This window comes from Chroicocephalus ridibundus, chromosome 6 (assembly GCF_963924245.1).
Source record: "Chroicocephalus ridibundus chromosome 6, bChrRid1.1, whole genome shotgun sequence".
NCBI lineage: Eukaryota > Metazoa > Chordata > Aves > Charadriiformes > Laridae > Chroicocephalus > Chroicocephalus ridibundus.
This window is the reverse complement of record NC_086289.1, coordinates 36,547,450-36,574,017: the sequence shown is the minus strand read 5'-3', so window position 1 is coordinate 36,574,017 and position 26,568 is coordinate 36,547,450. Positions and strand designations below refer to the sequence as shown.

General features: G+C 45.3%; 1 protein-coding gene across 2 annotated transcripts; it reads right to left on the bottom strand.

Moving 5' to 3' along the window:
• Positions 1 to 1,202: 1,202 nt before the first annotated feature.
• Positions 1,203 to 26,568, bottom strand: LOC134517921 (hexokinase HKDC1). Of its 2 annotated transcripts, none has more exons than XR_010071760.1 (19): positions 25,932 to 26,220; positions 21,813 to 21,975; positions 19,270 to 19,418; positions 19,064 to 19,183; positions 18,177 to 18,272; positions 16,725 to 16,824; positions 15,904 to 16,087; positions 15,185 to 15,340; positions 14,198 to 14,431; positions 11,655 to 11,959; positions 11,200 to 11,348; positions 10,992 to 11,111; positions 8,095 to 8,190; positions 7,904 to 8,003; positions 6,735 to 6,918; positions 5,896 to 6,051; positions 4,921 to 5,154; positions 2,074 to 4,262; positions 1,203 to 1,804 (listed from the first exon to the last, which is right to left on the bottom strand). XR_010071760.1 is itself a non-coding variant. In XM_063339936.1 (19 exons), the coding sequence occupies exons 2-19, from the start codon at positions 25,992 to 25,994 to the stop codon at positions 4,118 to 4,120; spliced, it is 2,754 nt and encodes a 917-aa protein (XP_063196006.1). In that variant the 5' UTR covers positions 25,995 to 26,140; positions 26,370 to 26,568; the 3' UTR covers positions 1,203 to 4,117. The 2 variants fall into 2 exon arrangements, 1 of the variants encoding a protein (XP_063196006.1); XM_063339936.1 differs by adding an exon at positions 26,370 to 26,568 and having other exon boundaries at positions 1,203 to 4,262; positions 25,932 to 26,140.

The following is a 26,568-nucleotide window of genomic DNA, read 5'->3' as shown; positions in this document are numbered from 1 at the left end:
GTATCATTTGACAAGCTAGCCACTTGACAAGTCAGAGAAATGCTCTGGATAAGCCCTAAATGACAGTCCAGGACAGCAGAGGTCCTTTCTAGAGAAATTGTTAAGTCTATCCAAAGCTGGACAACATTCACCAAGTCTCCCCCACTCCCTCCCTCCCTCTCCACCTACTGCTACAGTGAAGTTGTACCCCAGACCCCCAAACAAAAACCAGCTCATTTCACTAAGTGCAAAGAAACAGAATCGCAACAATACTTTCATTTTGGTATTGCCTACATTTCAGCCTCAAACTCCTTTACGCTAATCTGCTAATCCTATATAATATTGACTTCCCAAGAAGTGAGATTATGCTAATCAGGATTTCTGAAGGATTTGCAAACGATCCTGTATTTACTTGTGAACTTTGTCAGAGTGACAAAGGGAATATGTCACCACTGAGCTGCTGCGCATTTTGTCTGGATTAGGAGGCAAAGCAGCAGCACTGTCCAAATCGATAGCCACCAAAATGTCCTTCTAGGAGGCAAACCAACATATTGAGGATCATCCTTTCCGCACAGAAAAAGGTAACTGCAACCATCTACTAGGAGTTTCTGAAAAGGTTCAGGAGTTTCTGAAAAGGTTCAGGACAAGAGGTAATGGGCACAAACTTGAGCATAGGAAGTTCCACCTAAACATGAGGAGGAACTTCTTTACCCTGAGGGTGGCAGAGCCCTGGCACAGGCTGCCCAGAGAGGTGGTGGAGTCTCCATCTCTGGAGACATTCCAAACCTGCCTGGATGCATTCCTGTGCAACCTGCTCTGGGTGACCCTGCTCTGGCAGGGGGGTTGGACTAGATGATCTCCAGAGGTCCCTTCCAACCCTACCATTCTGTGATTCTGTGAAAAGCACAAACCTTAGTACCTCTGCCCAGTAATACTTATCACACATGCGATTTAAAGATCTTTGAACTTTCCAAATCAAATATATGACCTAGATCTGAAAAAGGATGTTCATGTCTTCAAGAAGCATCAAAACAAAAATCAGTAAATTCAAGAAGTATTAAACATATCGGCTGGAGGGACGACCCACAAAACACACAGAAATGAAGCATCACAAAGCTATCCAAAAACCAGTAGAAAAGCATATCTAAGATGTGAAACCAGAAGAATCTCATTTTATTTTAAGTTGACTAACAACTTCACATGATGAATTGTACAACATCGTTTTCAGCATATGGTATGCTGTGTTACATTTAATAGAAGGCCTCTACTTTTATTTTAAGCTAGGGCTTTAAACTGAATCTCCACATATGATATGCAGAGAAGGGTTTTGGTTCAGCAGCTTAAAATCTATACAAGGGAGACTGCAAGTTTGCAACAGTCCTTGAGTTTTCATACGTCAACATGATCAGGAACATGATGCTGCATCATTAACCAGACGGAGAATACTCTGGTTTAGAGTCAGCCGAAGCATCAGTGTGTTTATGGGACCCCAGGAAACTACAAGTTTACACCCCCCCAGTACAATCCCACAGTAGCCAATCCTTCCCTTCTCCGGGGCTGCCCAGTGAATCTTTACTCATTCCCTTTTAGAAAGCAGCAGCCTTCCCAGCTTGGATGCCATCCCTCTGCCCAGCAGACGTGTATCAAAGCTGCATGGGAGCTGCCTGGCTTCAGAGCAAGCCAGCAGCCTGCAGAAAAGGCACGAGCATGCGTGTCCTGGGCCTTAGGGACCTTGACAAGAGCTGTAGGTCACACAGCCCTTCGTGAGCAGTTTCAGGTTCATGTGATCGCATTCCATGACACCCACAGACCCACTGGAAAAAAACTGCAGATGCAAAAAAATAATACTGTGTGGGCTTAGTTTACTGCAGAAAAGGAGCAACCACAGCTGAGGTGTAACTGAGTCTCTGTGAATATTTAGTTTCCAAAAAAATATTATAAAAAAAAAAAAGCAAAGCAACATAGGATTTCTTTCTAAATTTAAACCAAGGATCCATGCAAGGAGTTTACCTTGTTTTGTTACTGATTTGCATTCCAATTGCGCAGAACAGACTTTAGAATAAAAGTACAAAAGATGCCCTACACCATACTCACGTGGCCACCCTGGGGCACGTCCACATCACCTCATTCCAGATCCCCAGGGACATACTTCATCCACAGATGCACTTTTGCAGATTAGCACAACCCAATCCCCCAAAAGGACCCCAAACGACACAGACGGTACAAGATTTCAGAGTGCTGAGGTGAGAAACAGGCAATGCAGAAGGGCTGTTTCTAGGCCCCACACAGCCCCAACACCTGATGTTTTTTTCCTTCTATGCCCAGCCCCTCCAAATTTAGCCTGTTCATCGCCAGGAAAAAACATCTGTTCCAAATAACTCTGCCCCCACTACATGTCAAGCTTTGGTTTCTGTGGATCCTGAAATATAAGGAAAAAGTAAAATACTAAGTTTCTTGACAAAAGGAGGAAAACATTAAATGTCACAGGAGTTCACAACTTGCCTCTTCCCAGTTGCTCAGCATAGTGAGCTCAGCACCATGAGGAATTCCTTCAGAGGTGAAAATTATTTCCAAGTACTATTTTTTACCCATCCAGCAACTCCAACACAGACACAGAGCTGTTGACATGTTTCTTTTAAAAACTACAAAACAGGAAAGGCCTTTAGCTTCAAGTTTTGAATTTTCCGTTGCTAAATTTAAACCCATCGGCCTTGTTACAGATTATTTACATAAACCCAACTGCTTATCCCCTGCACGATAGTTACTTTTGACCTAACTAGGCTTAAAGCACATTTCTTGGCCCCACTTTCTGCTGCCAGGCTGAAAGGAAGCAAATACCCAAGAAGAGAGGATTAATGGAGATACAGGAATACTTGAGAACAGAGAATCGCAGGCTACAGATTTGCTGCTTCTCTGTCCATATTATTGTTTCAGTTTGTTCTGGGATGGGTAAGCCAGGGGAGGGACGTTTGGTCACACAAGGGCATGGGCTCTATCCGCAAGCCACCTTCATAAAAACTGCAGTGCTGCTGAGAACTGTTATAGATAGGTTTAACGGAAGCTCCCGCTGCCTGCGTGTTCTTCCCACAACTCAGAAGAGGCACTAGACAGGGAAGCAAAGACTCACAGCACCACAGATTTATTTACAACAGACTGCAGACAGGCAGAGCAGCAGGCAACAGAAAATGAAAAACCAGGATAAACTCCTTTCCACAAAATGGAAACTATCCCCTCATGAACAGGCAAGGAGATAACTGAGGGAAAACAAAGAGGAGAAATTACAGAAATTCACATGATTATTTTCTTTCTCTCTACACCGCTATTTCAGTGGCCCAAAGACGAACGGATTTGATACTTTCTATGTAGCCCTGACATAGGCCCTGTAGCCCTCGGCAGCAAAAGAATCAGTCACAGTCAGAATCCACCCAGCATTAGTTTAGGTTTATGTGCACTCAGATGAATTAATGTATTTTGACACAAACTGGTACTCTGCAGAATCATATTTTTTTCCTTTACATTCATCTATTAAACATGCCTCCTGTACTCAGGGAAATATTACATTACATTACACTGCAACCAATGCAGCGGAGGAGGGAGCATTACCAACCGAAGTCCATTAGTTTATTTTACCTGCAGATTTATTGTAAAACCTGTGAAGCATTGAACAAATATGTCCACTAGATAGATGCAACATCAGGATCTCGGTACTCCTTGAGCCAGGCCAAGCCAAAACTAAAACACACACAAATCCCAAGAAACTGGTGATAAACTCAGTTGTGGTGCAGCAGCTTAATTAAGCCACTGTAAAAAGACACATTTGGGGTTGATTTTTTTTTTGTTTTGTTTTGTTTGTTTGTTTGTTTTGTTTTCACTCTCCAATGCACAGTATAGATGCATTGAAGGAAGTGCAGAACTGAGTAGATTGCGGTATGCCAAGACATAATGCCAGTGTGGAGCAGAAACACCTGATCAAAGTTATCAAAGGACAAAAATCCACAATCCTGGTTGGTCAAAAACCAGCTGCTCCCTGAAAACAGGTACCTGTGTACTGGTGTCTGGCAAAGCTATCCTGAATCACCGCTCAGCAAATCTCTAGTGCACACGCCTGGCAGTGCGGAAATGACTTGACCTCTCATTTTTACTTCTGTCCAACATTATGCAATCTTTTTGCTACTGCAGTAATGAGGGCAGCTCCCTTCCCACTTCCGTCTTCAGAAAGCATGAAAGTCACATCACACTGAGGTGCCAGTTCCTTCACTGTTTCCTGCAGGACCCTAGAAAAACTGAAAGGGAAGGGAGAGAAGAACAGAAGATTTTAGCAGCTGCTTTCTGGTCTGAGATCTTTATAATCATCTATTAGCAAGGAACCACAACTTCAACCAACATCTTCCACTGGTTCTCCATAGCATCCCTTTCTGTTTGTTTTTCCTCCTATTCATGAAAGAGACAAATATCTGTACACAATCAAATTTTAATTTCTATTTCTCCGCTTTAATTTTCTTCAGCATGATGCCAGATGCAACCCCCCTTGCCTTTAGAGATCATGGAGGAGGCTCTCTTCTCCCAGCTCAAAAGCTAATGCATCTACTTCTGGGCCTTGGTCACAAAATATTGACCCAGCTCCAAAAAACCCAACACAGCTTTCCATCTGGGATGCCCAGATATTGCAGAAATCCCCCAAAACATTGGAAAAAAAAATATTAGAAGAGTAAGTTCACTCAATGCCCCAGAAAAAAGAGCCACCCAGTGGTAACTGGACTTGGCTTTGTAACTTTTGGTCCTTTGGCTAGTCAAGAGAAATGACAGGATGCAGGGAAATACATTAGATCTTTATCCCCTCTCTCATTTTTTATCATCTCAGTAGAAAGCTAGCACAGCTCGGTATGTTTCCACAGTAGAAGTGAGCAAACAAGCAAAGGGAAGTGGTACCAAGGTACTCACTGGGGATGGAGCTTGTACAAAGTCCCATCTACTCCAACGGTGATTTGCAAGTGCTCCACACCTCGGTCTTCTCTCTTCTTCTCTACAATAGCAGCCAGTCCTGCCCCACAGAGCTGGGCGGCTCTTTTTGAAACAGCTCCACACACCTCTTTCACAATGATGCTGTCGTCACACGTGCTGTCCAGGCCAAGTTGCTGCAGAATTCGCCGGACTTGGAGGAGGGCGAGCCGGTCACTGCGCAGAGGGAAACACATGCAGCAGCAAGACATTAGGGGAAGCTTTGTCAGGCATGCAAATGAAAGTCTTACAGCTGAGGCTCTGACATGATCCAAAGGAAACGGAACCACCTCTCCAACTCCAGCACTCTCCAATTGTTTTAAGGCAGATTCCAGTCTGAATTCAGATTGAAAACTTGTGCCTGGAATGTCCTTTGCTGTGTTAGATTGCATTTCCAGAAGGCACAAACAGTAGTTAATCACTTAACTCCCAAAGTCATGAGGGAGCTGAGCCATATCAACCACCTGACTTATTTTTGATCCCAAGGCTGAGACACTATCTTTCAAGGTTTTCAACAGTAGAAAGAGTTCCAAATAGCCTGGAGGACCATTGCAATCATGCAGATATGTAGGTAAAGACATATTAATGACTATTCATGTATCACTGACTTTTTATATTTCAAATAAGCACTATTTTAAGTCGAGAAACACTCCAAGTATAATCACGCTTGATGGTTAAGGCATCCAAGATAACACAGCTGCATGGACAGGAAATTATAATTCATATAATTACACAATAATTCTGGAACTCCCCCAGTTCCTCCATTTTGGCTTGTATTCTGGGGATGGGGGAGCAGGGCATGTGCACAAAGAAGAAAACTGTAATTGACTTCCTGAAGGAAAGGGCTCCCTCCACACACTTGCAGATTATTTTCTAGAGGTCCCAAGGATTTAAACCACATAAATCTCACAACTTTACCTCTCAATCTGAGACAGGAATTTTGTTTCAAAGATGCCTCTTTTCCTGAGTGATTCCGAAATCTGTCCTCGGAACAGCAGTCCTTGTTTGGTTAAGTCGATCAAAATTTGCCTTACTATTTCACCTAGGTACATTCCGCTGGTCATTTTTTCATACCTGTTATATTATAAAAGAAAAAAAAAAAGTACTTTTAAAAAGATGGCATGTTACCTCTGTTTAACATGAGTGGCACATACACACCCTATCAACTCTTACAAGAGCAATAAAAGCTTGAAGAGCAATAGCCACTGAACTCCATCTTTCAACCATCAAAAATCTGTTGCAGTGGCTTCAAGTGCAAACATAAATTACAACATATTTACCTATGTTAAAAGGTAACAGAACTAGAAAAAAAAACAACCTTGCAATATTAAACAGAACATAGTGTTAAAGCCAGAGTCCACGCTGAAGCGAAACATTTCCCTGTACCCCCCATGCATTCACCAGTGAGTCACACGTAATCAATGCTGTCTTTACGAAACAAAGAACGGTCAAGTTCAGTTTATCCTCTTGCACAAGTTGTATTTTACCTTTGAAAAAACACTCCAAGAGGGTGAACACAGCAAGTCCTACACTTTGCAGTGAAATCTTAAGAGCTGCACTGTTTGGTAACTGTCCTAAGGTGAAAACGGTGCTGTGGGTTTTTTCTGGATACCTGCATTACTTACCATGCAACCAATGAAATGTAATGTTAGAATTTCCTTTTGATTATTCATTCATTAAGCATATTTTAAAAAGCAGCAAGCGTGTCTCGAAGATTGACTTCATCAGGCTTTTAGCATCAGGACCATCACATTTACCTCTGTTTCCCTGGGTTTAATGAGCCTTCATCTACTTCTTTATCATATTTTGTTCTGATGTTGTCAATGCAGCCATTGTCACCAAATCCTCCCCATTCTGTATTAATGCACATTTTTCCTTCATTCCCTTCCACTATTTCTATGTTTTTCATGTCCTCCATGTAGCACACATTGCTGCCCGTTCCTAGGAGGAAAGAAATTACAAAGCTTCAGACAGAAAAGTGAAGTAGCAGCTGAAACACCTGGAAGATGACAGCAACGATCATCTTAAAATCTCTCTACCCGCTATCCCAAATTTCAAAGATCTCTCCATATCTTACACAAGCAAGTGCTAGCCAGTAATGCTAAGAATGCTGTAATTTATCACAACTGAATGTTACCAAGGAAAATGGGTCCTGCGCAAAAAATTCCAAGCGTTAGAGCAATGAAGACTTTGTGTTACAGGTCAGAAACGGCTCTGGCAGTTGTTGGCCAGCACTGATCAGTCTTTGCTGCCAGTCTGGTTGTAACGCACCACAAATCATCTTGCATGACAGCAGGCTCCCAAAAGCAAACACTGCCAAGAGCCCAGCAGCCAGTCAAGCAGCTACTAAGTCTGAAATGATTTCATGAACAGGGCATCTTCACTTGCAACATGGATTACATTAACTAATGTAAGGACCAGTTCTCCAAACAAAATAAGACAGCTGGTGAACTTAGCCAGCCAGAAGAGTCTGTTTTCCAACTGGGGCTTCAGTTCTTACAAGCTTAGATGTATTTCTAGATGACAACTTGGAGAGACCTACTGCAGGAATCATCTAGAAAGCCCAAAAGAATTCATTAAGATTTTAAAAAATATTCTCTTGTTCCAAGGCCTATGACCTGGCTACACAGTAAATACAAATACACTTGTCAAAACAAGGATTCATGCTCTATCTGCTGTTCTCATATTCTTTTAACATGTGTACACTTGTTAAGCACCATCAGAGATATGATCAAAAGTCCAACAGATTCAGGATCCTATCTGCTACTGGTGTTATGTTATCTGTGGAATACCATGCAAATCTGCCAAGAAATCCAAGTGACTAGTAACACCATATATCAAACTCAAATAAAAGATGTTGTTTTACAAATAGGGTGTGAAGCATACATGCTTTCGTCTTACAGTGTTCACTTCAATATCACTGTACCTGCAATAAGGCCAATCTCACAGTTTGGATCCTCATATCCACATGTCATCATTGTCCCAACGGTGTCATTCACCACTGCTACAATGTCCAAGTCAAACTCCTAAAACACAATTCAAAATCAGTAGTGGGGTCCCAGAGGAAGAGGCAGAGTGCGTTAAATACACCAAAAAGAACAGCAGAGAATAGCTCACATTTCTTCTCCTGATGGCCTCTCTCAGCATATCAACAACATCTTCCCCCTCACAGTCTGTTGCCTTGAAACCTTTTGTCCATCCCACAAGCGTTCCCTGAAACAGAAGGGGAAGAAAATCATAAGTGAACATAGAGAGAAGACTGTACATTCCAAGCATCAGTCTTTTCTTCTCTCCAACTTCCCTCACTACCTTTTTTTTCTTTTTTGTTTTAAATAAGGTATTTCCCTGGACAGGTTACTGTGAGCGCCTAGTGGAGGGCGTGTGCATGTGTATCTTTGCTACTCAACTGCTGATGGCAGTGAATCCAGGTTTACTCACTATTTATCAAGACACTGCCAACTCAGTGCCTTCTAAGACTCTAATTTGGAAAACCTCATCTCACCTACTGCGCACATAGCTATTGCATTATCTGTGGCAGAAAGACTGTAAAAAATACTTTTGCTGTAAATAATTAAACACCCAACATGCATTAATGAACATCTACTGGTTAATTTTTGGCTCATTTACTGAAGGACACTTGGTATGATCCCACGACTCCAGGCAACACTAAGTCGTTTCTTTTTGGACAGCTACTTGACAGAAGTAGATCTCCAGGTTACACGAAGTAATTAACTTCTGCTTGGTAACTGGCTCTGGAGTGTCTATCCAAATAAGAAAAAAAGAGGGCAACTGGGAGAAAAAGCTGCTCTTAAAACCACCCTCAAATTCTAGCAACAGTAAAAGACCAAACACACAGGCCGATGTACTATAAAAAATCTGGGTAAAAAACTGGCTGGATGGCCGTGCCCAGAGAGTTGCGATTAAAGGGGTGAAATCCTCTTGGCGGCCGGTCACCAGCAGTGTCCCTCAGGGCTCAGTTTTGGGGCCAGTTTTGTTTAATATCTTTATCAATGATCTGGATGAGGGGATTGAGTGCACCCTCAGTAAGTTCGCAGATGACACCAAACTAGGTGGGAGTGTTGATCTGCTTGAGGGTAGGAAGGCTCTACAGAGGGACCCGGGCAGGCTGGATCGATGGGCCAAGGCCGACTGTATGAGGTTTAATAAGGCCAAGTGCCGGGTCCTGCATTTCAGTCGCAACAACCCCAAGCAACGCTACAGGCTTGGGGAAGAGTGGCTGGAAAGCTGCCTGGCAGAAAAGGACCTGGGGGTGCTGGTGGACAGCCAGCTTAACATGAGCCAGCAGTGTGCCCAGGTGGCCAAGAAGGCCAACAGCATTCTGGCTTGTATCAGGAATAGCACAGCCAGCAGGAGCAGGGAAGTGATGGTGCCTCTGTACTCGGCACTGGTGAGGCCTCACCTCGAGTAGTGTGTTCAGTTCTGGGCCCCTGTGTACAAGAGGGACATTGAAGTGCTGGAGCCTGTCCAGAGGAGAGCTACCAGGCTGGTGAGGGGTCGGGAGACCACGTCACACAGGGAGAGGCTGAGGGAGCTGGCCATGTTTAGTTTGGAGAAGAGGAGGCTGAGGGGAGACCTCATCACCCTCTACAACTACCTGAAAGGAGGTTGGAGAGACGTGGGTGTTGGCCTCTTCTCCCAAGTGAATAATGACAGGACCAGAGGAAATGGTCTGAAGCTGCGGCAGGGAGGTTTAGATTAGATATTAGGAAGAATTACTTTACTGAAAGAGTGGTCAGGCACTGGAACAGCCTGCCCAGGGAGGTGGTTGAGTCACCAACCCTAGAGGTATTTAAGAAACGTGTAGATTTGGCACTTCAGGGCATGCTCTAGTGACAGAGATTGTAGGGGTTTTGGTTTTGGGTTTTTTTGTGTGCGTATAGTTGGACTCAATGATCTCAAAGGTCCTTTCCAACCACAAAGATTCTATTCTATGGCACCCTGAAACAGATGTGTCTCTCAATTTGCCACCACTGCTGTGGAAATTTGTTTCCTCACCATTTGTCAAGACCTAAATACTGTGTTGTAGGTTTGGAAGGCATATTGAGTGGTCTCCCCACAAATAGTCAAGTCCTATTGCTATACTCTTAACTGTGATCTGAAAATTGAGACAGAGCAGACTAATTTCTAGACTTAGAAGCTATGGTGAAACCCAACAGGTTATAAAAACATTCAATAAAATAACAGTCTCTTGTTTCCCCAATATCTACATATTTGACTAGAGTTAAGCAACACAACTTCCCCTGCCCCTCTTTGGAAATGCATCAAAGCAATTGAGAATTATTTCTTTTTTATTTTTATTTTTTATTTTTTTATTCTATTTTTTTTCTATTTTTTTATTCTATTTTTTTTTCTTACATCAGATCTGGAAAGATGAAGATATAATATCTGTCAAAAAGCCAACCTTTCCAAGCTGAACAAGCAAGCTCAGTTCTGCCCACTGACACTCAACAAAAAGAAACTAATATAGTGCAGAAGTTATACAATCAGAGCTGTGCAACACAATCAGGAAAACACCCTGGGACTGTAGCTGAGCAAGTGCGAGGCATCTGTTGTCTCTTGCCATTGAAGAGTTACGGCAGCATAAGAGATTCCCAGGCTATTAAAAATATGTAGTCATTTCGCTATCATAAAGGCTTAATCTTTATAGAAGAAAAGCAAGTAACATCCATCTCTTATGAGATACAAGAGGTGAAAATTCTACCTCCCATAATGCATACATGATGATAACTTTCTCATGAAACACAGCTCATTTGCACAGTAGAGTAATAAAATCCCCATAAAACAGGTGAAATATTGTCTCCAAAGATTAATTTGTGCACACACACACACACATGTATTTCCAACCTTGTAAAGTCCTGCTTGGAAGAAAACATTTCAAAGAATAACTTTTTGCTTGCGATCTCCAAACAAACAAGTCACCCTCACCAAAATTATGTTATTTACCAAGGAGATGCATAGCTGCCATTTGACCCATTCTGTGTTGCAGTTCTTACCTTGTCAATGCTGGCTTGCCTGCACGGGAAAGAGAAGGTGAAACCCAGAGGCAGTCGAGCACCTTTAATCCCCATATACTCCAGAAAGTCTGCTATGCACTGGACAATATGGTCAAAGAGCTGGAAGGAAAGAAAAAGCGTATAGATCTCTCAGTAATCCCATGCAATGCGCCTTGGCTGGGTCATTTAAACATACATTAGATGTTACCTCTTCCCCCGTCCCTTGCATGATCTCCAAAGGAATGGCAAAGATTTTGTTATACATTTGCACCGATCTTCTTCTCCCACTTCTAATTTTGACCAGCAGAACCCTGAAATTTGTCCCACCAAGATCAAGGGCAAGGAACTTTCCTTTCTCTGTAAGAGATGAAAAGTATTTCATTTTGGTGCTTCTCATAACATGTTTGCCAGTCAGAATGCCATATTCTGCCACACATCCCCAAGAAACTTCATCTGTGCCTAAGACAGCACACTGCCTATGGCATTTATTCCATCAGTCTGTTAGCATGGGGCTGAAGCGACCAGCCAGATAACATCACGGGAAGCCCCGGATGGCCAGCATAAATCACCCTGGCATTTGCCAGAATAATTGGCGTATTCCCCTTGGAAAACAGACAAGCAACTTTCCTGAACCACTTCCGGGTGATCAGGAAATGACTTCACCTGTTCCATCTGGTGTCCCACACACATACGTGGGTAACATCTTCACTGTGGCACTGGCTTGTGTCTCTCGCTTTAGCCCATATTCCAGCTCAGTCCTCATTTTGTTCTTAACTTCTCTGAGGGTCTCCAGGGACAGCAGAAATGGTGCAAGAGCAGCATCAATTTTGTTGCGTTGAGCAGCCAGCCTGTATGCCACTGCTGTGACCATGGCAGCCCCCTTCCCGCTGCCGCTCAAAGAGAGGAGGAACCGAACATCACAGTTTGGGACCAGCCTTCTCACCACCTTGTGCAGACGTTTGGCATACCTACAAGAACAAAGAGTTCCTTCAGACTCTTGCAGGCACTTCATGCATGATTTACTTCACATACACTTCCAATACTATTAATAATACTAATTATTAGTATATAATACTAATAATACTAATCAATACCAATAATAATAATACTAATCTGATAGCCTTCTATGATGGCATGACTGGATGGATAGATGAGGGGAGGGCGGTAGATGTGGTCTACCTTTAAGCAAGGCGTTGGACACGGTCTCCCACAGCATCCTCATAGGGAAGCTTAGGAAGTGTGGGTTAGATGAACGGACAGTGGGGTGGATAGAAAACTGGTTGAAAGACAGAGCTCAGAGGGTCGTGATTAGGGGCACAGGGTCTAGTTGGAGGTCAGTGATGAGTGGTGTTCCCCAGGGGTCAGTACTGGGCCCAGTCCTCTTCAATATAGTCACCAGTGGTCTGGACGAAGGGATGGAGTGCACCCTCAGCAAGTTTGCTGATGACACAAAGCTGGGGGCGGGGTGGGGGGGGTGGCTGACACACTGGAAGGCTGTGCCACCATACAGAGAGACCTGGACAGGCTGGAGAGCTGGGTGGAGAGAAATCTTATGAAATTCAACAAGGGCAAGTGTAGGGTGCTGCACCTGGGGAGGAATAACACCCTGCACCAGTACAGGTTGGGGGCTGACCTGCTGGAGAGCAGCTCGGTGGAAAGGGACCTGGGAGTCCATCCTGGACAACAGGATGACCATGAGCCAGCAATGGGCCCTTGTGGCCAAGAAGGCCAATAGCATCCTGGGGTGCATGAAGAAGAGCGTGGCCAGCAGGGCGAGGGAGGTCATCCTCCCCCTCTACTCTGCCTTGGTGAGGCCGCACCTGGAGTACTGTGTCCAGTTCTGGGCTCCCCGGTTCAAAAAGGACAGGGAGCTGCTGGAGACGGTGCAGCAAAGGGCTACCAAGATGATTAGGGGACTGAAACACCTCTCTTATGAAGAAAGGCTGAGGGATTTGGGTCTCTTCAGTCTGGAAAAAAGACAACTGAGGGGGGACCTTATCAACACTTATAAATACTTAAAGGGTGGGTGTCAGGAGGATGGGGCCAGGCTCTTTCCAGTGGTGCCCGGCAACAGGACAAGAGGTAACAGGCGCAAACTTGAGCATAGGAAGTTCCACCTAAACATGAGGAGGAACTTCTTTACCCTGAGGGTGGCAGAGCCCTGGAACAGGCTGCCCAGAGAGGTGGTGGAGTCTCCGTCTCTGGAGACATTCAGAACCCGCCTGGACGTGTTCCTGTGCAACCTGCTCTGGGTGATCCTGCTCTGGCAGGGGGGTTGGACTAGACGATCTCCAGAGGGCCCTTCCAGCCCCTACCGTTCTGTGATTCTGTAATACATGCATACATCCAACAGCACAATTGCTGAAGCACAGTCAAGAGAAGCACAAGGTCAGAAACTGGTCTAGGAGATGGATACAATGATCCTTATTTCTGGCTATTCTGCAGAACCTGTACACTTACAGGAACACGAAGATACCTCTACAAAAGTGCCTGTGCCACTGGAGAAAAGCCAGGCAACAGTGGACAGTCACAATCACAAAGGGTGAAAGTCTCCATCTTGAATCAGACTTCCATCCAGTTTGGGAAAGCACAGATTCGGGGAAAGGAGGGGGAAAGGAGGGGGAAAGGAGGGGGAAAGGAGGGGGAAAGGAGGGGGAAAGGAGGGGGAAAGGAGGGGGAAAGGAGGGGGAAAGGAGGGGGAAAGGAGGGGGAAAGGAGGGGGAAAGGAGGGGGAAAGGAGGGGGAAAGGAGGGGGAAAGGAGGGGGAAAGGAGGGGGAAAGGAGGGGGAAAGGAGGGGGAAAGGAGGGGGAAAGGAGGGGGAAAGGAGGGGGAAAGGAGGGGGAAAGGAGGGGGAAAGGAGGGGGAAAGGAGGGGGAAAGGAGGGGGAAAGGAGGGGGAAAGGAGGGGGAAAGGAGGGGGAAAGACCCACAGTGAACTGCAAGTGCCCTGGAGTCACTTGAGGAATCAATTGCTCTTCCCCAGACACCATTATCCCATCTGTCATGTTGTTCCCACCCCAAGTTCTAAAGCTCCTGAGACAGCTTTGCAATAACTAAGCCAGTCTGACCCTCCGCACTCTACCGGATCTCACCCCAACCCTGCAGGAAAACCAGCAGTTCTCTGAAAAGCCACACATATACGCAGGAGGAGACTTTGCAACATCAACACGTGGCCAGTAATTACCAAATCCTCTTTAGCTACTTACTGGGGGTGGGTTTTATAGAGTCCCCCATCAATCCCAACAGTGGTTCGCATCCTCAACAGTTTTTTATTCTCTCTCAGTCGGGTCAGTATGGCTGCTAAGGCAGCAGCACAGAGGTTGGCTGAGCGGAAGGAAACGATGGTGCAGACATGCTGAACAGCAATGCAGTCCTCTTCAGAGGGGAACAGGTTCAGTTCTGTAAGGATCTCTTTTGTGTTGCTCAGACCTTCCTTATATCTACTCCAAAACGAAAGAATATATCATCTAATGCAAGGATATTAAGGCAACACATAAATCAGTATCTGCATGTTGGCTCAAAAAGAAATGAGAGAAGACCAGGGCACAATAATTGGTTCCCATAAACCAGTAATGTCTTTCCCACACTATTCCCAAAAGTACCCGGGGGAGAGACCAGACTTTTAAGAGGCTCCTTCCTGGGGTTCAGTTTTTGGTGAGACATACCAATTAGCTAGCCAAGAAGAGAACAGGATAAAATATTTAGTCCATAGAAGAGGGCACAGGAATAAATGTACAGCTTCACTCAATACAACAAAGAAAATTATTCCTGGAGTAACAATGAGGACCAGGATCCCTCTTCAAAACACCAGAATCAGCCAGTTTTCCATGTAGTCATCCACTAGCTGATCCAGAGTCTATGCTACATCTCCACAACACCAGCATTCCCACATCACAGAAGGTGAAAACTGCAACAAACAGCCTATGTACTCAGGTCTCCAAAGAGGTTATTTAAACAACCCGCATCCGTGATGATTAACAATACATTTGCTACTGTGGAACTTTGCTAAAACTTCATCTTCCACCAATTCCTACTTACAGAAAGATCAACTTTTCTCCTAGGCAAAAGCAAAATCAAGTTGAACGGTTCAGGATTTTTCCAGGACTCACAGATTATAATTACACGTTCATTATCATTGCTGTGCTTGTGAAAGACTAACAGCCAGTCTCAAACAGCATATTGCAGGTTCTTACTTTTCCATTGCAGACACATGTTTCATTTCGATCTTGCCCTTAGTAAGCAGAGCTGTTGACACTTTCCCATTGAAAAGCAGACCCTCCTTTGTCATTTTTAGCAGAATAAGTCTTACAAGTTCCCCCAAATACAGGCCGCTGATCATCTTCTCAAACCTGGAACGGAGCAGAGGAAGGATTACAGGTGTTCACCAGCTACCACAGCTATGAAAAGTCTAAATACGAGCATCTTATGTTCTCGTGCAGGTTGATCACATTTAAGCATGTACAAAAAGGGGTTGGGAGATAAGTTGTAGATGGGATGCCATCCTGAGGTCCTGAGACCCAGCAAGAGCCCCTCGAGATGTGAGGAATTAAAGAGAATTTTCAAAAGACTTAGGAGCAGCTCAGCCAGTCGAAGCAGTTTTGATGAACCAGGCTTTAAATATGCCCTTTGTCTACCTTCCTCATCTCTTTACCCCTCCACAGCATCATACCAGAGCAACTACCTATTCTTAACAACCTATTAGCAACTGCAGCAGCAATCCCTTGGCCTGTGAGGCAGGCAGGTGTGAAAGGTACCCACCCTTCCCAGAAGGAAAAGGTCTGGATAGGATAGGACAGGACCAGGAATCAAGTCAACTCAGGTTCACTTAACCCAATTCCTGTTCCAAAGGGGCTCCTGGCATATACTGGAAACATACAGTCTGCAGAGGCAAATCAGCCAGGGTATCACTTACAATTGTTTTCCAGGGTTGAGAGATCCCAGATCAAGCTCCCGATCAAACTCTGTGCGGAGGTCATCCAAAGCACCATCGTCTCCAAAGGCACCCCACTCTGTGTTAATGCACATCCTCCCTTCATCGCCTTCCACCAGATCGATGTGCCTCATTTCCTCCATGTAGCATGCGTTGGTGCCAGTCCCTGTGCATGTTGGAGACAGTGTGGATAATTATCTATTTGTTCCAGGTTTGCTTTTTGTTTAAGTCCATACATCTGGGAATAGGTCAGTATATTGTCTTTGGAAGAAAATATAAATACATAACCCTGTGGTACAGGATGCTAATATCAAGCCACCCGCTCTTGTTAAATAATCATTTCAGAGTGAGTGAAAAATTTTTGGAAATTAATCTCAGGCTTGACTTGTTTAAAAACATTTTTTCTTTTTCAAATGTATTTCTATATGCCTTAGAAAAGCCACCACAGTGCACGAAGCAGTGACATTCTGGAAAGCGTAGCTGATCTTAACTACCAGATGTGAGAGGAATTCAGCTTTCTCTGGACAGACAGACAGTAATTTTCTATACAGTCAGCAGAAAAGTTTAGTATGCTGGTCACAACTGAACCCAGACAAAATGGGGACTGTGGTATTTGGTGGCAATGTGATCAGCATAAAAACAGCTGCTTTACAGAAGGCAGCCAGGCTTGAAAATCCGACCATTGTTATTTCCATTTTCTTCCTGCTCTTTCCTGTACTGGGGCACTCCTTTCTACTCCAGATTTGTTAGGATTAAACAAATGAGGGGGGAAAAAAAACTACTTAGTGAACAGAAAAAATTACCAATTATGACTCCAACTTCACAGCGCGGGTCATCATATCCACAAGTCATCATAGTTCCCACGGTGTCATTGACCAGTGCCAAAACATCAAGGTCTATATCCTAATAGCATAAAGGTGGGTGATTAACAGAAAAAAAAGAAAAAAGAAAAAGCTTAGAAAGCCTCCTGTCTGTTAAACAACAGCACGCAGACATACTCCCCAGGTTGTACTTTGAAGGCCTGGTTCAGGAAAGCTCTTCAGTTGAAAGACACACCACTTCCTTTTATAACAGTCCCCACAACCCTGTAGAGTAACATCTCTGAATTCGCAAGTGCTTGGCCAGACACAATCTTTGCTTGCAGGATTTGTTTTTCTCCACACCAACCTCGTTTGCCAGAAAAAGCAACATGTTATTGCTTTGAATTTTGCGATATGCTAGGACCCGCGCATCTATCCTTATGAGCTGCATGATAGGATAATGTCCTACTGCCTAAGCAGATCCCACCAAATGGGACCAAAAATATACATACATAAACGCAGCTATTCAACACAAGGCCATGCACCAGTATCACACTCAATTAAAAAGCCTTTCCATCAAGGCTGTGCAGTTTTCCTTTCACACTGAGGTAACTTGATAAAGTAAAATCAAAGTTATCAAAGGATTCTTGTAACTCAGGTGTCAACACTAGCAGGGAGCCAGACTTCACCCAGGAAGTCTCAGATCCTTTGCTCCTGCTAACTGCAGCAAGACCGATGCAGAGAAAGAAGTGAACCAAAATCGAGGCTGGATTTTTACCATCTGAGAAAACAGAAGAGTTTCCTCTTTACTATAAAGTTATCAAGGTATGGGAAGATGCTTTGTATTTCTTAGATGGTGTTACCAATAGCACTGAACATGAAAAACAAGGCTTTCCAAAATATTAAAACACAATGTTATTCAAAGGTATACACTAGTTCAAGGGCAGATTTAATCACGCCTTACTGCTGATCTCAAAAATTACAGTCAGTCACCCCATCCCACAGACTGAAGTGGACGGGCAAGCGCTGGTAGAGTTAGGTGTGCCAATCTGAGATGATACCTTCCCCCCTTCCAACCCTCACCCCACAAGTCAGGCTACGAAACACACTGTGTATGCACACCTTACCGAGAAGGTTCACAACAGACTGCCTTTAGCTCAGACAGACAGCGGGGCACTGTTCACTGTCACCGACAGCCTGGTTTATCAGTGCGCAGTCGCCATCACTGTTAGACTGGCCTGGGGCAGCCTCAGTTGCAGCTGCATGTCCCCTCTTCCACAGCTTCAGCTCCGAGGAAGAGACAGATCTACTAGATATACAGCCACGTTGGACATTTGTCCTTGAAGGCTGTCTGACAACTCCCAAAACAACCCACACACCAAGAGCTGATCTCCCAGGAGGACAATCTAGGGCAACCTGGATTTGCAGGTACCCTCCTGCAGGTACAAAACTTGCCTTATGCTTCTGGAGGGCCTTGCGCAGAGAGCTGACCACATCTGTGTCCTGAACTCCTCGGACCTTGAAGTGTTTTGTCCAGGAAAGAAGAACTCCCTGCAAAGTAACAGCCCAGTGACCCAAAAGCTCCGACTTTAGCATACAAACCTGCCACAAAGACAGCCAAGTCCAAAGTCTGTGGAGAAGCCCACTATGTCTCTCCGCACATTAAAATGTGGGCCAAAATAAGTTATAGCAGAACATCTCACCTTGGAGTGCCTGTCCGTAAAAACACAACTAAACAGGTACAGTAATAAAGTCCCAGTCCTGCATATGCTTCTCCCTGTGCTTTGTTTAAAGCATGTGTGGCTTTATGATGCTCACCACAGACTAACAGCATTAAGCACAAAGCGTCTGCAGGACTGGGACCCAAAGCACAGATCCCTAGAAATAAAAGGGAGGCTAGAATAAAAGGCCACAAAATAACTGCAACCAGCCCTTCATTTCCCCATGTGGCCTCTCAAACAGCTCAGCTACAGGTCTTTCCTATTTGGAATTAACTGTAAAAAAGAAATTGAATGAGAGTGATTAAAAAAGAAACATGCTTCAGGACACAAAAGTATGTGTTTTACAGTCTAACAGTCTTCATCGAAGAGCATGTGGTTACTATGGAATTGAGTACTGATTAAGTAAAAGAACAACTTTAGCTTAAAGATTATGTTGCCTTGAGATGGGAAATGAGCGTTTGAATGGCAGTCAAGTCTAGTTAAATGCTAATGGTCATCCACGCCTCGTTCAGAGAGCTATGTAAACATGACCCCACAAAAAGGCCAAAGAGTAACACTCTGATGCAATAGCTTCTCCAGGTCCAGCTAGGCTTGCCAACAATATTTCTTTTTGCATCTTACCTTGTCCAGTTTGGTCTGTTTGCAAGGAAAAGAAAATGTAAAGCCAAGAGGTAACTTCTTATGCTTCAAATTTTTGGTCTCCATGAAGTCTACCAGACAGTCAGCAATGTAATCAAAGAGCTGCATGAGAAAGAGGACAGTCAGGCTGCGTCCAGCAGGGATGCGCTCAAGCGCAGCACCACCACAGAAGACCCTGCGTGCCCTACCTCAGCTCCGTTCCCCTGTATGACCTCCTTGGGTGAGGGGTAAAACTTGCTCTCCAGCTGGCTGCTCTGCTTCCCGTCATCAAACACCTTCACCTGGTGGGCACGAAACTGGGAGCCACCCAGGTCAACAGCAAGGAACTCGCCCTTCTCTGCAACACAAGTGGGCAACCATTACTGGGGACAGCCGAGCAGCGTGGCCTAGATGCCATGATGAAGGCCCAGGGCCCCTGCCTCACCACAGCCACAGGCTCTCCTACTCCGTAATGGTCCACATCCTATGGGCCTGGGAGCATCACCAGGAAGGCTAAGAGCTGGCAACCCTAAGCAAGGGTACCAGGTCTGTCCTGTTAGCTCGCTATGTGGCAGCTAATTTCATTTTTATTTAGCAGCCTGGTTTTGCCCAACCTGCTCCTTCCACAGCAGCATGTTTTCAAGCTGCAGAAGGATAAGCTTCTCAGGAAGAGAGCCAGCCCCAAAGCAACTGCAAGGCCAACCAGAGCACACAAGGGCTGCAAAACTGTGCCCCTGACATGTGGGAAAATGGGAGTTTGAGAGCATTACCTGCATGTCCAGTAAAGGATGCAGGATTTGCAGTCACATGTTTAGACTTGGCCCTACTGCGGAAGTCAACTTCCAAGTGGGGCAGGACTAATTTGCCACCCAAAGTCAACGAACACAATAATTTCCAAATGCCTTTAGTTGTTTCTGTAAAACAGTTGTTCTGTTTAGTTTTGTTTCTCAGTCAGCAGCACTCTTAGCTCAGACACATTCTTCCCTGGCAGGAGGCCTCAGATGGAAGGACAGTTTGGCGTCACTGCTACAATAAAACAATTATCCCTCCCACGCACAGGAGAAGGCCCTTCCCAAAAGGACGATGCAGTGGTATGTTCATGATCTTCGTTTCACAGTCCAAACACCTGACTAAATTTTATCAAGTCTGGCCCTGAGAGGGAACGAAGCAGGAAATTCTACCTGTAATACCATGGTCAGATAGCACAAAGGTGAAGAGGCAAATGGGTTTACTCAGTAAACTGTAACATTAGTCAGACCATTAATCTCTAGATGATCAAAAACTGATGGTGCCCCATACAGGTCATTTCAGGTAGCAACACTGAGGGCACTGGAAAATCTGAAAGTTTGTTGATATTGCAGATGTGAAAATCCAGCCAAGTTTGAGGTGTTTAAACCCGCTGGAAGTTTTGTCTGGAAACAAAATAACCAATAAGGATTTTGCAAGAGAGCAAAAATAGAAAAATCAATGCGATACTTAAAATAGGCAGCGTGTCAATAAGACATAGTCCAGCTTGACCCTGCAGCGTGTCCTTGACACAGCGGAAAGGCCACGCAGGCCAGGAGAGGATTATTCAAAGTTGGCCTTGAGGAACATGAAGTCTTGCAACAGCGATACATGCTATTTGCCAGGTCTCCTGACATCAGGGGCTCCCCTGCTATTTCAGGACAGGATCAGTGCCGTGTGAGACCTCAGGACCAGTGATGGTCACTGCGATAGCAAGGATTAAGCTAATATTTCTTTTTCTTTGATGAAGGTTGCAGCAAAAAGAAGAGTGCCCAGTTCCAGCCAGACAGTTTGAGGGGACTGTATATAATTTCTCTCAGAGATCCCTCATTTCAAGGGACTAGCCTCCAAATGTTCCCCTTATGCCATTAAAGCCATTATTTCTCATTTAACTGTAGGAAAATTACCTTCAGAAGGAATAAAGTCCTGTGGAAATGAGGTACAAAAGTAAACACTTCTCTTAATTGTTCTGCACAGCTGTTACACATTGAGTCCTGACCTAGGCCAGACACAGAGTCCTGCACAAATTCACAGACTTGCTTAAACCTGGGAAAAACATAATATTCTGTCAGCCTGCATTGCTGGGAGCCAACTGAGCCAGGAGAGTTATTTTGGATGTGCATACTTCTCTCAACAAGACAGGCTTTTAGATCCTACCTCATCTCACATCCTCCCAGAAGACAACATGGCACGTTCTCCCTCTCTGCTTAAGCCTCAGGGGCAACTAGAAACAAGGATCCAGCTGCAGAAGCAGAGTAGGCTGTTTCCTGGTAGACCACATCCAGAAGCAGATTTTCCCAATGCAGAAGACAAGGAAGGGCAGGAGGGGAATCACTTTGGGGCGCAATAGAGAAAGCAGCGCAGAGTTTGCTGTCAGAAGCTGAGAGGGGATTCACAGCTCCGAGAACACAACATTCCTGCCACTTTGCAACCTGAGGGGTTTCACTGCTGCATCCTGCCTTCCCTGTAGCTCCACAACCCCAGGGCCACAGCATGGCCCACACCTGCAGCGCACTGCACTGCAGGGTCTGGGCTGTAGAGGCTGCCCTTGCCGTGCCCAGCCACAGCTCCTGCATAAAGGCCCGCGCTAGGTACAGCCACATTTGCAGACGAACAAAGCCGTTTTCTGAGCACTTACTAGGTCTTTTCTTCAAACAAGCAGCGCTAGGTCAAAATCCACCTGGTGCAGGGAAGAAAAACCCTCTGCCAGCGCTCCCTCAAGCTGTTGTCTCCTCAGGACACTCACCTGTGCCATCAGGAAGCGAGCGCACAAATGACGGCAGCATTTTTACGGTTGCCGTGGGGTTCGTGTCTTTCCCCAGGCCCTTCACCATCTCGGCCTGGAAGCGAGCCATCACATCCAGCAAGACATCATCGGAGAGGCGCATGTGGTACAGGTACCTGTCAACCTGGAAAGATGACAGGTGTTACTCAGGAGGCACGCAGGCTCCTCAGTGCTCAGTGCTGCCTGGGATGAGCACTGCTTTCACACTACAGGGGGACTCTCCTGTGTGAACCGGGGAGGGCTTCCTTTATCTCTGTCTGCAAGCAGAGAAAATGCAGGAACTTCCCAGCCACTTGCAATAGTTTTGTAACCATCAGGGATGCAGTCTGGCATGAAGGATCTGAAAATCCTGAACTCTAATTCCAGCAGCACGCTGCATTATGCTGGACAAGAATTACTATGCTCATTCCCACCCCCTTGATGGACATGAGGCTAAATAGATCCTAAGGAGACAAAAGAATTCTTTTTATATATGTAGCAAACTGAAGGTGAGCATACCACCTACGCAAACCCCCCCTGATTCTGCAATTTCATTTTTCACCTCAGCACCTCAATTCCCGTGATCACCAGTGCAAGCAAGCTCCGGGACATCATCAGAACTCAACACTTACTCTTATAAAAAACTGTTTTTTGAAAATGCTTAATGCAGCCTTGGTGAATTACTGTCAAAAAGTTAGCCGTCTTTTCTGATGGCTCAGTATCTTGCCAACATACATAAGCCCATGAGACTTGCCTGAGCCCCTGACAAGCTGTTTTTACACCATAGTCTCCTTCTATACATACGTGTAATGAACTAGAACTGCAAAGTATCTCAACCTGGAGAGAATTTGACCTCTGAGTCAGGTCCAGAAAATGCCATCAGTACCCAAGCGTGTCAGCCACAACCTGAAAACATCTATTCAGCTACTGTTTCCCTCTACAGACAATTAAATTTGTTGGCATGCCAGGCTGGAGCTCAAAGCCCTTTTCTCACTCCAGCTCTGCCCTTCCTTCTCTTGTGATTCTAGGATTACACCTACAACACATTCTTGGGTGCAACCAATGTCCTTTCTTACAGGTCTATAACTTGCAGCATACATTAAAATAAAAGCCAGTTGAATTTAGAGGGAATCAAAAGCATCTATAAAATAGCAGACAGTCATTCAGATAAACTGGTGGAGTTTCTGTACAGCTGCATCAGGGCAAAACTTAAAAGTTTTCTTCTTCAGGACGACACACTGCTTGGACTGACATCTCCCTGCAGGGCTGGATACATGGCTGTAATTAAGGTGGCCTAGAAACTACATAGCTGGATACAACAAAGGATTAACGCAGCAAAATAAGTATCTGTCAGCATCCAGATGCTTTTAAACTGGGAAGCCAGACTGGTGCTGTATGAACAAACATGATGCAGGCATAATAATTCTGTGCTCCAAACAGCTGGATGTCCCCTGGAGGGTAATCTGTGTTAACATCCCGCTCCCCAGGACATGAGACTTGAGACTTGGGGCCAGAGGCGGTGGGCAGGGGAGAGGCGTGGGACAGCTTCCAATGCTTTTTGAATGCAGACGCTCAGCTCTTGCACCATGGGCTACACCATTACACTGCTTTATCTGTTTAGAGCATTTAAGCAGTCCCATTTACATAAGGAGACCTGGAGGGTTGGGAGAAAATGCACAAAACAAGTCCCAGCAGCAACAAGGCAGGACTTAAAAGGTCGCACTGTTTAAACAGAGGGGAACAGGCTGTGGATAAACTGGCCTCTTCTGCAATTTGGACTGGCCACCTATATTAATGAGGCACAACCTAGTTAGCTATTCACAGTCCTATTTGAAACTGATGGCAGGCAATGACCCACCTGAAAAAGCCAGGACCCTGAAAGTAACTCCAGCACTTACCTAACAGTAAAACATACAGAGACAGAGGAGAAAGTCTTAAACTACAAGATACAATTGGCGAGGAGCAGCAGCTGCCTTTGGATACAGCTGTGCCTTAAAAAGGCCATTATTTAGATCTTTCTTTGTAGCTCTTGTTTGCACAAGCACTTGGTTTCTTCCAAGCCTTTTTTGAGGCCCCATCACTGCGTAGGATCCACCTTCTCAGCCCAAGCACTAGCACTGCTTTTTAGGGCATACCAAAAAAAAAAAAAAAAAAAGAAAATACAACGACTGGAGACATACAGCACTCACGCATTCTCACACATTCTCACACAGAGCCAAATAACCTTGTGACAGAAGTCCCTGTGGAAAAAAAACCTAAACAGTAATAATGAATGACCATATCTGTTTGCAGAGAACACGCACCAGCTCCGTGCTCCCCATAGAAACTGCATTCCCCACCCTGTTTACCTACAACCACAGGAGGGGACAGTCCTCTCCGAGGAACTAGATAAGGCAGAGCCCAGGAAAGCCTGCTGACTCTAGCCTGATTTACAACCAGAGCAAAGGCCTGCTCACACACCATTTGCTTGCAAGCACAGGAATGGCCAGGCCGTGCAACACCAAACGCTGTCTTGCTGCCTCCCTCCCACCCCCACAAGGACAGTCTTTGTTTTTAAGTGTCTTGCCTCAATTATGGAAACAGCACTGTTTTCATGGAAGGGAGGCTCTTGTTCTTGCCACCAGAAAGCAAATAAGCCTGGGGAGGGAGGGATGGGAAGGCATGCCTTCTTTCTAATTAATTCTGCTCCATAGAGCCTACCCTGGACTTCTTAAAAGAGAACTCTAAAGAGCATGTGGTTTCTTGCCTTCAGGCAGGGCTAGTTTGCACCTAACAGAAAGATTTATTTTTTTTTTAATGGCTTTGGCAGAATCCCTCTGCCTTCTCCTCTCCACTGCCCTCACTTCAGAGAAGTTCTCCCTCAACTACTGGATGTTTCTCTGAAGAGCCCACTCCACCCAAGCACTGCTCCACAAGATCTCTTCCTTTCATTAGCAAAAAGTAAGAAGAAATAGTACTGTGTAGATGAGAGATCTTAGATCAGATCCTCACACAAGGAAAGGGCATTAGGGCCCCCTTCTGATCATATTAAACCCTGGGGATAAAAGGACTGTGACAGAGAGAGTCAGAGACATGTGACTGTCGAGATACCAGGACCTCTCTTGGAAGGCTTCTCTTCAAGGCAGAATTAGTGGAAGAAGCCCCCCTAAGAACAAGCCACTCGATGTTTAAGCAAGGGCACAGAGAAGACAACCCAATGTTGCTCGCTTTGCTGATGAGCTCAGCAGTGCAGGCGGATCTACCCACCAGGACCTTGGATCTCCTGCACTGCCACACGTCTGCAGACAACCCCACCTCCAGCTGGCTGGAAAACAAGAGGACAGAGCCTGGCAGCAACGTCCACCAGCAAGCATTGAATGGACGTGCCAGGAGAACAGAGGACCCGCAGGGGACATGTCTAGAAACCAGAGGACCTCCTGACCAAAGAAGCTTACAAGGCCCACATGGTGTTATGATGGAGAGCCAAAAACCCATTACAGCATGGCCATGAAAGTAGATTAGGGAAGAGCAACCATTAGGCAGCTCACTCCCAGTACTGATGGCTTCAGATCTGGGCCATCTTGAGCTTTTCTGACTGAAATAAAAGATCACATCTATAAACGTCAGAGCGATCAGCCAGGTGCGCTTCTCCCACACCAACACTAGACACAAGAGACTAACTGCCTCTTGAGTCCCAGAAGACCTGGCCCAAAGACCCCAGGAGTTCTCCCTACACCTGTTACAACACAAGTGACTCTGATTCCTGCTCAGCTTTAGAAATCCCATCCTTCACACTACACTTGCAAAGCAATTCAGCTAGAGGTTCCTTTCTGCCCTCTGGACTACACCACACCACGGCAGATAAAGTTTAAGCACCACTTTTCCTTACTGAAGATCATTTGCTCCAATACTGGGAGACAACTTATAATTGTGCAGGGAAAAGCACTAGCTAGACCTATTTTCACACTTGTCAGATGGTTTAGGGTCCAAATACTTCTTACCCCATTTGGCTGTATGGCTTTAGTAGATACTGCCATTAACTAGTCTGCATTACATACGGCAGACCCCACGGTATCCGAGTAACAGTTCTCAAAACAGGAATCAGCTAATGCTGCATCTTACCTTTTTTATTTGATCCTCTTTTAGCTTTGTGAAATGGAAAGCTAGCAAGTGGACGGCAAACATTTTCTTGAAGCAGATGGATGAGTCAGTAGTGACAGAGCTGCTGTGAGTAACTCCAAAAGCAACAGGTCTTTATTCACGAGGCTGGAGCTAGAGAAACTTCAGCTGAGGCATATCCCCCAGGGTGAGATAGTGGAGTTCCTGGGAAACTGAGTCCAGAAATAAATCCATCCAGTGTGATCAGTTCAATGATTAAACTTCTGTCTCTTCGTATCACTCCCCCCCCACATCAACCCAAAGTCCCTCCCTCCCCAGCTACACACTTCATTGTGCCAGAGCAGGCACCTGGAGAGCTGCCAAGCTGAAGGGGAGAAAAATCCGTTTTGTTACTGCCCCACTTGGGAATTGTTACCACTTTGCAACGCAGTTGCTACGCACCCGGCCCTGCTTTGCCCCGCTTCGTCCCCCGGGGGCTGACAAGCTCCCACCAGCGCAGCAGGCAACAAAGTGCCACAGGGAATCTGCAAAGTTAGAGAGGATTTTAGGAGGTTTCTTCCCTGTGCGCAGCACTCCCGTTGTGAGACAAGCTCTTCTGCATGAATTAACCCCGCGCTGGTTCCGCACAGTGCACCCTTAT

Excerpts from the sequence above, each read along its gene's own strand:
- LOC134517921 (XM_063339936.1), bottom strand. The coding sequence starts at position 25,994 with ATGTTTGCCGTCCACTTGCTAGCTTTCCATTTCACAAAGCTAAAAGAG. Across the intron at positions 18,273-19,063 it reads AACAGACCAAACTGGACAAG|GGAGTTCTTCTTTCCTGGAC; the intron begins GTAAGATGCAAA and ends GTTACTTTGCAG. Across the intron at positions 5,155-5,895 it reads TTCCTGTCTCAGATTGAGAG|TGACCGGCTCGCCCTCCTCC; the intron begins GTAAAGTTGTGA and ends CCCTCTGCGCAG.